Source organism: Notolabrus celidotus, chromosome 16, assembly GCF_009762535.1.
Source record: "Notolabrus celidotus isolate fNotCel1 chromosome 16, fNotCel1.pri, whole genome shotgun sequence".
NCBI lineage: Eukaryota > Metazoa > Chordata > Actinopteri > Labriformes > Labridae > Notolabrus > Notolabrus celidotus.
In genome coordinates, this window is record NC_048287.1 from 29287482 (window position 1) to 29299226 (window position 11745).

At 43.2% G+C, this 11745-nt stretch overlaps 1 protein-coding gene across 1 annotated transcript in view; it reads right to left on the reverse strand.

The window, feature by feature from the left end:
* The window catches only part of LOC117828551 (chloride channel protein 1-like), a 72641-nt gene that overhangs the window by 56963 nt on the left and 3933 nt on the right, over positions 1-11745 (reverse strand). Inside the window, exons 2-4 of the mRNA XM_034705763.1 lie at positions 7752-7837; positions 7248-7349; positions 5296-5467 (exon numbers count right to left, since the gene is read on the reverse strand). Coding sequence (XP_034561654.1) covers positions 5296-5467; positions 7248-7349; positions 7752-7789 — 312 coding nt within the window. The 5' untranslated portion in view covers positions 7790-7837. The remainder of the gene's footprint in view (positions 1-5295; positions 5468-7247; positions 7350-7751; positions 7838-11745) is intronic.

The following is an 11745-nucleotide window of genomic DNA, read 5'->3' on the forward strand; positions in this document are numbered from 1 at the left end:
TAATTTACTTTCTGCCTCTTTTTCTTTCTTCTTAGTCTTCAACTTGTTTCCTATTAAAGCTGGGGTTGGTAATCAGATTTAGATACACTTTTTGTCATACTGGTTAAAATGATCTTTATGTCCTGATGGCAATCAATACATGATGTGTTCCTAAAAAAGAGTGAAAAAAAGCTGCTATCTACAGCCGGAGTAAACCTGGGAAAACACCAACCAATCACCTTTTTTTGGCTCCCCAAATTTTAAACCAATCAAATCCCGTCCTGCTGTTCTGCCCTCCTCCTGCGCGTACATTTCCCCGGCGTGCACTCCTCCGAGTCCCCATCTCCTGCCTCTACTTTCCCTGACTCTATTTACTGACCCTTTCGCTCATCCTCGGGCCTGTCCCCTCTGACCTGATGAGGTGCTTTGCTCAGGACTGTAGTCCGGATCAGAGTCTAAAAAACTCTCACCAACAAGCAGAATGATTAATGACGTTCAGTAAGTCCTACAGAAATGTAGATGTACTGTAGCGTCCGTCCGGACGCTGTGGTGATGACGAGCCGATTCGTGAACACGTTGAGCTTTAATAACCGGTCACTGTCGGCCGTGATCACAACAACCAACAAAACAACAATCAATGTTTGAATGAATGAAAAACTTCTCCTCTTGTCTCTCCTCTCTCCCACTCGCACACTCTACACCTCTCCTGATGCCTTCACTGACCGTCAACACTGTAGGAATTAAGAACATCTACACTGAACCCGTTTAACAAACAGTAGAGTTGTTACAGTATTATATATGTGTTATAACTTTTCTCCTGATGTCATATCACCAGTACAACTGGATAATGCTAGAATGACAGTTGTGAGTACTAACAGCAGCCATGTTTGTTTGTGTTTTTAACTTTCACTATAATAATGTTTTGGTGAGGACCGGTTTTGAATCAGTCACGATCATATGGTCGAGAATCAGCGGCGCTCGTGCATGTGAGCGGGGGGGCGTCGTTTTGGAGGAGCTCCGAGGGAGGAGGGGAGGGGTTAGACGGAGTCATGAGGAAAAGCTACATTCAACTTCATGCTAGTTTTCCGAGACTACCAACCCTAGCTTTAAATGTTGAGGCCTTTAACTGTGTCACTCTTGTGGATTCCTTCTGTTCTCTAAAACCTTTCCTCTTTCTTTTTGTTATTTCAGTCTTACATCAATATCTGTCTCTACACCTACCTTTTCTATTCAGTGCTAACTCTCTGAATTAATCTGTGATGCCAACAGCATCATTGATCTCACTCAAAAGTGGATTATTTGATCAACAACATGAATTTGTTGCAGATAAAAACACTTCTGATGAAGTGAATCCTCCTGAGGTCAGGGAGGGATTTCATGAAACATCTCTCTGGCTTTCTAACAATTCATTAAACTAATCCTCATCATGTTTGTTTAAGGCTGGGTTAACAAAGTCGACATTGAGTGTGAACGCTGTTGAAAGTTTGAGCCTAAACCAAGCCTTAAATGAGAATGTAGAAATGATTTATGATTTTCTGTAAATCCCTCACCGCGCCTCAGAATGTAACACAACCAGAGCGCGATGTTTACACAGAGAACTGGATTTACATTCATGTTCCTACACTCTGACAACATAGGATTAACATCAGGACTGTGACAACAGGAGGTGTGTAAGATGAGAGTTATGACTGATACTACAGATAACGTACGTCGTACTGATGTTATGTAAGGGTGTCTGCACTAAGCGGCAACCCTCCGGCCACGAGAATTGAAGCCAATGCTGAAGTGTTAAAAACTGCAGTTCATCGAGTGTCCACTTGAGGCTGGCTCTGGAAGTACTAGAAACCACATACACACCCATTCAAAGAAGACGATCTTTACAGCAGAAATAAACATGTTTACAGCCTGGTACAAAAAAACAAATGTAGTCTGGATAGCTCATTTCTCTATCGGCACACACTGTACGGGGGGTGAATTTTTTCATAACACAGCAAATTTGAAGATATAAGAGAGGCACAGCTGACTTGATTGACAGGCGGGAACACTGCAGCTGTTGGCGAGGAGGCTCAAAGCCCGCCTCTTTATGTCACACTCGCTCCACAGAACTTATGTTGAGTGCAGCATTTCCAATATGGCTCCCGCCGACGATTGGCTTCAAAACAGTGTTTCAGAAACAGATGGGTGACGTCCCGGATGCTACGTCCTTTATTTATACAGTCTATGCTCTGCACTCAGAAGGTGTCAGTGAAGGCTCAATATGGAGGGTGGAATCATTATGAATAATATAATTAAATATATCAACAAAAGATTTAAAAGGTGAAATATTATGCAAAATGGACTTTTTAATGGTTCTCTACCTGAAATATGTGTCCCTGTCTACAAGCCCCCTGAAAATGAAAAGAATCCATTCTGCCCCTGTTCTGATTTCTCCACCTTTCTGTAAATGTGTGCTGAAACCAGCCGTTTCAGTTTTCAGTGTTTTTCATACGTCACAACGCCATCCGGTCTGTAACAGGAAGTCAGAGCTCGGAGCTTGTTCAGCCCATAGACTGTATAAAATACAACTCAACCCCTCCTACGTTTTTCATTCCCTGCACACATGTGTGCTAACAAGGAGCTTAGGAGGGAGGCATGCTAGTTGTAGGCTGTCTTAATAAACACAAAGGTCGGTTTTACTCCCCACGTCTGCAGATTTGAAGATCTAGTGGATGATTTTTAGTTTTCATGGAAAAGTGCTAGCGCTAGTTAGCATAGCCACATAGCTACATGTTCGTAGCTGTGTACCAAGACACAAGTCGACATGCTGACAAATAACACAACAAGAAACACTAAATCTGTGACCAATGGTTCAGAAAGGTCCTGCTGCAGGCGCCTCTCCGTCAGGATCAGATTCTGGATCAGATTCAGAGGGTTGAAGTAAAGCGGGTCTGTGAGCAGCCGTGTATATTCAGCCAACATGTAAACATTAGATCAACGTGCCGGAGAGCTGAGGTCACACCCACTTCCTGAGGGGGCGTGGTCAGAGAGCTCATTCTCATTTAAAGGCACAGACACAGAAAACAGCCTGTTCTGAGCAGGGCTGAAAAAGAGGGGTTTACAGGCAGACCAGAATCTGATTTCAAAGTGTTTTTTTGAGCAATAAACTTTAAAGACATGTTTTGGGGACCTCTTAGACCAATGTATTTAGATTAAAAAAAGAGCGTAATATGTCACCTTTAAAGTGATCTTAATTTAGTATATGAATATGAACCCACGAGGACACTACAAACATCTAGGGTTGGCCTACAGACTGTCCCAAGAGTCAGAACGAAGCATAGAGAAGCAGCATTTTGTTATTATGCACCACAGACCTGGAATAACCTCCCAGATAATATTAGACAAGCTCAGACTCTGACCACTTTTAATTCCAGATTGAAAACTTTCCTCTTTCATGCTGCTTACTCTACTCATTAATGGATGCAAGCTGATTTTTAAACCTTAGTTTCTCACCTTTCACCTTTCAAAAAGTGACTCCACTAGACTGGTCTGTCCTGCTATGTATGCAGCATGCTCTACACAGTGAAACTGCTTCATGCATCTTTGAGTGCCACCTCCTGGGTAAAATACAGCAACACAATAAAATGAATACATCTGTAATTTAAAGTAGTATAATGGTGTTAAGGACACAACAAACCTTTTTAGATGATGCGAAAGGTCTTAAGAGTGTGTCTTAGAATGATTTGAATCATCTGACATCTAAATGTTGAGTCACCAGAGAAACAAGCTGAACCACTTCCTTTCAGATGGACTGCACCTGAAAACCCTCAAGAGACTCTTTTCTTCTTTATGTTTCTCAAACCAACAATGAAACCAAACTATAAACAGATGCTGAATACAGTTTAGAATATGCCCTGCCTCCTTTAAGCCCCGACACTCACATATGATCTTCTCTTTCTCTTTCAGTATCAAGGGAGCATGACCTGGCTATCATCATTGTCCCCTCAATACTCCTTATATTCTTCTTCATCCACATAGTGGTCCTCTTCTCAGTGAAGTATTGCCCCAGACGAAGGCGGGTGCGGGTCACAGTTCCTCCGCACTACCGCAGCTCCTCACACAGACACACTCAGAGGAACACCCGCAGGAGTCACCTGCAGGGCATTGATGGTCAGCATCTCAGAGTTCATTCCTCATCACTAACATGTTACATATTTCTACTCATTTCTTGGAAGAACAACAAGAGTGTATCAAGTGAGATTAGTGACTCTGCTTCTCTCTCCAACACTCAAAAGCTCCCCCAGGGATAAACCCTCTGGAACATGAAGAGCTGCCAATGTCAGTTCAACAAGTGCAACAGAATGTCAGGCCAACTCAGGCCGCAGTACCACCGACGCCCACAGAGGGGCAGAACAGAGGCTTCAGCCAAGTCACCACCCTGCCTCTGTCCTTCTCCATCAAACCTGACGACACAGCCAACCTCTACAGAGCCCGCATGGACAACAGGGACGTGGTCCTGAGGGTGTTGAAAGGTAAGAAACTGCACCAAAACAAACCTCAGAGAACAGGCTCCATCGTCTCACTGCATGTGTGCTGCTGAAGTTCCACTGTTAACTATTAACTATTTTGAAATCTTGATAAAATCTAGACTAGTTTGGATTCCCAGGAACTCCCTCTGTGTTTCAACAGCTGTGTAAACTCCACAAACACTGACACGTTCAGCTGAAGGTCTCCAGTTTACAGGGTCACTTTTAAAACCGTAACAGAAGACTACTGTTACAAGCTGCTAAATCAAGAGAATCACAGCTTCTTCTTTTGAAAAGTACACACACATACAAAAAAGATAGAACACATAAAAACTAATGAAAGAAAGAGAAATCAAGTGAATCACAGATGTGTGTGATGTAAATATGGACGGCGGGCGGAATAAAAACACTGCGGTTAATCTACCAATCAGACACGTTCAGCATTGCAGGCCCCGCCTCCTGAAAGTCCCAGGACCTTTGAAAACTACTACCCCCCTAGCTGGGGCTTTTTAGGGGGGAGATTATCTACCCCTGAACTAAATTCAGACCCTGGGTCCACCTGTCGAAACGCATGTAGTTCTGGGGTAAAGTTCCTCTGGTCGAAAAACGCCATTAAGCACTGTACGTCAATCAGAGGGACCCTTCCAAGACGGATCATCTTCAAGATATGTGCATGACTGATGGCACTTATTAAAATGTACAGTACGTTTAAATCCTTAGACAATTAGTTCAACTTGAGTGCTTCTAGAAAGACGACAATGCTTCTCTGTGAAACTCATGAGATAGATCCAAATAACAAAGACTGATGTCTCACCTCTTTTACAGAAACAGCAAACAGCAGTGAGAGGCAGGGCTTCTTTGGATTCGCCTCCTTCGTGTCAGGACTGGGGCCGCACCCCTTCCTCCCTGCGCTGCTGGGTGTGGTTTCAGTGCCTTCCCCAATGATGGTCGTGGAGGAGCTGGAGCACAGAGACCTGCTGGGGTTCCTGTGGAAATGTCGACAGGTAAAGAGGTCTATCAGTTGTAACTCTCTTTGCCTGCAGGGGGCAGTACAGTGCATGACAGAGCTTATTGACAGTGACAGGAACATTGTGACCCCCCATTGTAAAGCACAGGCACTCTGGCTGATTATAAACAGACAGAGAGAGGAGAGGTGTGTCACACAGCTTAAAGCACAGATCTGATTTTATGGTTCAATCAATCAATCAATCAATCTTTATTTGTATAGCGCCAAATCACAACAAACATTATCTCAGGACTCTTTTACAAACATAGGAGGTCTAGACCACTCTATGTCAAATTATGAACAGAGACCCAACTTCAAGACAGGGTAAGACTCAGTCTGACCCCACCTTAATCCATCATGAGCATTGCACATCGCAGTATTTAGCTAGTTACAGTGGAGAGGAAAAACTTCCTTTTAACAGGCAGAAACCTCCAGCAGGACCAGACTCATGTTAGACAGCCATCATGCCTCTACTGAGTTGGGTCTGGAAAGACAGATAGAGGGGAGTAAGAGAGAGAAGTGATAGTGATGAGACGAGTAGGTTCAAAAGGTTAAAATCAAACTATAGGAGACTCAAGAAAAGCTTCACTTTCTCTCTCATTTCTTCTTCTCCTCATCTCTCCCTCTTTCTGAAGGAGAACTCAGGTAATGGGTCTCCATATGACATGACAGAGAAGAGGATCTTCACCATGGCAGGACAAGTGGCCTCTGCTCTGGTTAGTTCAACTGTTCTATTTCTCAATTGGTGTTCCTCACTGCTCCCCTGAGCAAAACAAAAAAAGGAATTGTGGGAATTATTTGTGAGAGAACAAATGGAGGGTCTTCAGATGTCTTCCAGAATGTTTTTTTTAAGTTAACTAAAAATATTTATTATTATTTATTTTTGATTATTTCCTATTTGTATCTTCCTTTTTGTTTCTGCTGTTTGTTATTATTTCTTTATAATTATTTGCTATTTTTTGGATATTTCTTAATTTTTTTTAAATTCTCTTCTTGTTGTTGTTTTTATATTACTTATATATAATTTATTAACTTGTGGTGAACAAAGAAATACAGAAATAATGCACTAAAAAAGTTGAATGACAAAAGTTATCTAAAAAAAAGTACATTTTACCCATTAAAGTAAAAAATATTGACAAAAATAGTAGCTAAACTTGAAATCAAACCTTGAAAATAGAAAATGTAATGAGTTTTCTGCCTTTCTTTGTTGCCAGATGCCTCCTGAGTTTAGGGTTAGTGAACAGTTAATTATCTATAGCATCAGTACCAGTAGGTTACTTCATAGAAACACGACCACATGCTCATATAGGCAGGCTAATTTTCTGAAGACCAGCTAAATGAAGCCACATTAAATCACTTTGAGGGACAGTGGGGGTCAAGAGTCTTTGGCACCTATATTTTGGGGGTTGTGGGCTGAAAAGTTTGGGAACCCCTGGTCTAGATTACATTTTCTATTATATTGTTGGCAAGCTAATTCCCTTTCTCAGTTTTCCTTTATAAAAAATACTGTCTAACAATATGCTGACAGAATGAAGATGCATTTCAAACCCACGTCTTGTTGATTTTATTAAAATGCTATAACTCTAAGCACCACTCTGGTTACTCCGTCCTTCCCCTGAACATTTTCTAGGAGTATCTGCACACTCAGGGCTGCATCCATGGCAACGTGGGAGCTCGCAGTGTTCTGGTTGGTGGAGATCTGACAGCTAAACTGTGGGGATTGGGCTCAGCCTACCGCAGGAGGACACAGGCTAACTCACCGGGGGCAGTGGAGGACCTGGAGCTGAGGAAGTGGCAGGCACCTGAGGTGCTGGGTAGGAGAGCCTTCAGTCAGAGCAGTGACGTGTGAGTGTCCGACTCCTCTGTAAGAATATGAAACAATGTGCAAAAGACAACAGAATGTAAATTCACATTACTGATATGACCTCAGAGATGAGGTTCATATACAATTTTATTGGTGATTAAAACAATGGCTTATCATTCTTTCTGTTCTACACTACAAACTGGGTATAATTTAAGACTATCTCTTTCATTGATTCTCCTCTCACTCTCTTATGACAGATGGTCCTTTGGTATCCTGCTCTATGAAATGGTCACACTAGGTGGGTATCAGTCAACACACAAGTAAATTAAATGACATGTTAAATAAAATGTTGTATGTTGCAATCACTTCTACGATGCCACTGCCATGAAATCTCAAACACATTTTTATACTTCAACAACAGTGAGTTTATCTTTTCTAACATTTGTCACAGGTGACCCACCGTTTGCTGAGATCTTGGAGACTGAACTTCTGCAGCATCTACAGAGAGGAAAACATCTGAAACGACCAGCTACCTGCTCCAACTCACTGTAAGAAAAACAGCAGAAAAGGGTTGTTACCTTCAATTAGGAAGCTTATTTATCACGGTGTTAGGGTTGCCACCTTGGATATGTGGAAAAAAAGGGACCAATTGTTTGGGGCGGAGGGCTCGGCCACTGTTACCAGTTCAGAATGACCGAATGAACATAAAATTCGGACATAGGACACTGGTAAGCTCTGCCACTGCAATCTTGTCTTCTTCTGGTGAATGGCTGCCTATTTTTGTTTGTTTGATACCACAGCTGGATGCTTTTTTGTTTGTGCGTGGATTTCCAAAGCTCTTCATATTTTACAGAGATTTTCGCCGGACACAAAAAGGATGTGGTGGAAAAATTGCCTCCCTGGGTCGACTGTACCCATTCAAACTTTGACAGTGTCGCCCAGTCAGGATTGTAAGAAAGAAAGAAAGAAAGAAAAGAAAGAAAGAAACATACTTTATTAATCCCCAGAGGGGAAATTCAATTTTTTTACTCGTGTTGTTTTTCGGTCATGCTACACGCACAATTTTCTAGGTATATATACATACAATTATGCACACACACATGCAGTGGACATTCACTTTGGGAGAGATGTCAGAGTAAGGATACTGCCATCAACCGGCGCACCCCGAGCAGTTGGGGGTTCAGTGCCTTGCTCAAGGGCACCTCGGCAGTGCCCAGGCAAGTGAACCAGCACCTCTCCAGCCACCAGTCCACTTGCCAAACTTCGTCCATACTGGGACTCGAACCGGTGACCCTTCGGTTCCCAAGCCAAGTCTGAGCTACTGCCGCCCCAGTAACTAGTATGTTGTTTTTTTCATGCTGGTGGCTTGCATGTATTTGCTCTATCTCCTTCCTCGTCAGCCGTCTCTCCTCACATTTCAAACAGAGTTTAAAAGAAGAAACCTCAGCGCTGAGTACGTTGGTCAATCCCATAGACTGTAAATAAAATGGACAGCGTTGCTCCGCCTCTTCCAGTTGTACAGTTCTGAAGCCAAAAAATCCCGCTCCCTGGCGCCGCCATTGTGCAGTCAGAGCCTGTGAAGCCACTGTAATAAGCTCCACCCTACAGCATAGTGTCACAACACGCTGTGTGTCCTTTGAAGTTTCCCTCTACGGCGGCTGTAAAACCCCGTTTTTTAAACTCTAATAACTAACGAAAAAGAAACTTTTCAGGAAAAAGAGGCCTTGAACACAAAACAGTCAAATACTAACTACATATCATCACAGCATACGGATGTGAGAAACATTCGTACGATGTGTGTTTATTTTTTAAAGTTTGACTGCAGCCTCATTCAAATGAATGGGGAAGACTGATTTTTTGACCTATACTGCAGCCAGCCACCAGGGGGCAGACACACTGCTAAAAGCCTCACCACCAGGGCCGTGTCCGGCACGCTTGGTCAATTCAGCTTGCTGTCTCTCTTCGTCAAGTTTCCCTCCCTGCTTGAGCTGTCAAATCAAATGAGGATTTTGCATTTTCCCCTAAAAACAAGACAAATTGTGTTCCGGGAGAGATTTTTATTCTCCCGGGACAGCTGGTGAAAAAAGAGAACAATTCTGGGAAAAGCAGGACGGGTGGCAACCAACTCTACATGGTGTTCTCCAACATCTAGCTCACTAGCTGCCATTAGCTAACGTCAAACACAAGCTAACTTCAACAACTGCATAGATATGATTTATTCTGGAACAAATTGCACATAATTAGCACTTAATTTAACTTCTCTTTTGTACACAATATATTGAAAACCAAAGCTACTACGTTGTGAATGCTTTGTGCTAAAACTGGTGCTACACTGCTAATGCTAATGCTACATGTCCTACTGATTATTTCAATGTTTTGATTGGTTTATTGTCATATAGTTGAAGAATAAGGTCTAAAAAAAAAGAAGTGGGCTTTATAATAATAATGTTAATTTGTGTAGAAGAACTGCTATGTAGCATTCACAGCAATTAGCCCAAGATGGAAAACTAACTGTAATGGTAGATAACTTAGCATTTAAGCTAGCTCAAAATGCTGCAATGAATACATATTTTTCACGAAGACAGAGTTTGAGCATGTTTCTCCTTTGTTTACAGGTACGGCATGATCAGGTCCTGTAGCACTTGGAACCCCCAGCAGCGTCTCACCATGAGGGACCTAATTAGAAAACTTCAGGCAGGAGAGCAATCAGCCAACGGGAGGACAGTTCTCAGAGTGCCTGAACCACTAAACATCGAGAAGTACCTGAGGGAGGCGGGATATGCAGAGGCGTACAACTATGCTGTGCTCTGATTGGCTGAGAGTGTTACCGCCATTTGGCTTAGAGACAATCGCACAATCATGATGATTGCTACGGAAATGAAGAACTAATGAAGGACACTTTAAAAAGTCAGCTTCGTACTACTGAAAAGCACACTTTCTTTATATGTTAATAGAGTAATATATGGATTGTAAATATGTCTTTTATTTAACATTAACTAAAAGAATGAAAAAAAAAGTTCCCTGCACTTTTAACTGTGACAAGAGTTTATACAAAGCTCTTCATATGCAGAAATATGGGGTGCTCTTAAAAACAGTATGAGGGCACAATACTAATGCACAATAAATAATGAATCCCTCATTTACACGTCTTCTTTATGAACCATGAAACGATAAGCTGTGGTGGAAAATGACTGAGTTAACTGTTCTTTCTGCTTATGTAAGGCTGTGATAGAGACGGTTGCAGGTGCAGTATTCCAAGGTCGCAGACAAATGTATGATAAAACTTTGATATATTTACACCGAGCTGTGGAAAGCTGAGCCCCTAAATTCTTAATACAGGCTGTCTATGACGTTTTGCCAAGCCCATCCAACTTGTTTTCCTGGGGCATGGTTGAGTCACCAGCGTGCCCTCTGTGCCTGAAGAGAGGGACCCTGGAGCACATCCTCAGCTGCTGTTCAAAAGCCCTGGGCGAGGGGCGCTACTGCTGGCTGCTGGAATTAACCACTGCAAGCGCCTCCGCCCAGTGAAGAAAACAATCTCTTTTGTCAGAGCTGGGGAGAAGCCTACATCAGCTGCCAGGACCACCTCCTCTGGCCTGCGAGCAACGGCGCAGGATTGGGAGCTGAAAGTTGACCTGGGGAAGCAACTGAAGTTCCCAGAAACTGTTGCCAGAACATCGGTAAGGCCAGACGTAGTGCTGATCTCAGAAACCTCCAAGCAGGTCAGTCTCTTGGAACTCACCGTGCCTTGGGAGGACCGCATTGAGGAGGCCAATGAGAGGAAGAGGGCAAAGTACACCGAGCTGGTGGAACAATGCCGTAGCAACGGGTGGCGAGCAAGGTGCGAGCCCTTTGAGGTGGGATGCAGAGGGTTTGTGGGCCAGTCCCTATGCAGGGCCTACAATATGCTCGGCATCACAGGAAGCAGTAGGCAAAGGGCCATCAAGTCAGCCACAGAGGCAGCAAGAGTTGCTTCAAGGTGGCTGTGGATCAGGAGAAGAGACCCATGGGTGGGGTAGAGCTACCTGGACACAAGCCGGGGCTTGATCAATCCCGGCTGGGTCGCCTGGTTGAGGGTGTCTGATTGTTGAAAGACCTGAAACACCCAATGACCCCAGGTTACATCACTGATGATGTGTCCAGGTGCATCACAACCACATCCCCCCCAACCACTGGAAAGGGAGTTTGTCTTGAACGCTGGTTCCCACTCAACATTAAACAGAAGAATAAGTAGTACTGTGTTTTTGTGCACTTTCAGGTGGGAAGAAGCTTTACCTTGAATGAGAGATCTTGCGTCGTCACTGTTGGGAACACAGGAAACGTTACTTCTTATCAGACCCAAACCTCCTGTCTGCTACCTTTGAATACTGCAAATGCAACAGTCTCTATCACAGCATTGCATAAGCAAAAAGAATAACGGTTAACTCAGTCATTTTCCACAAAGGATGCTGACT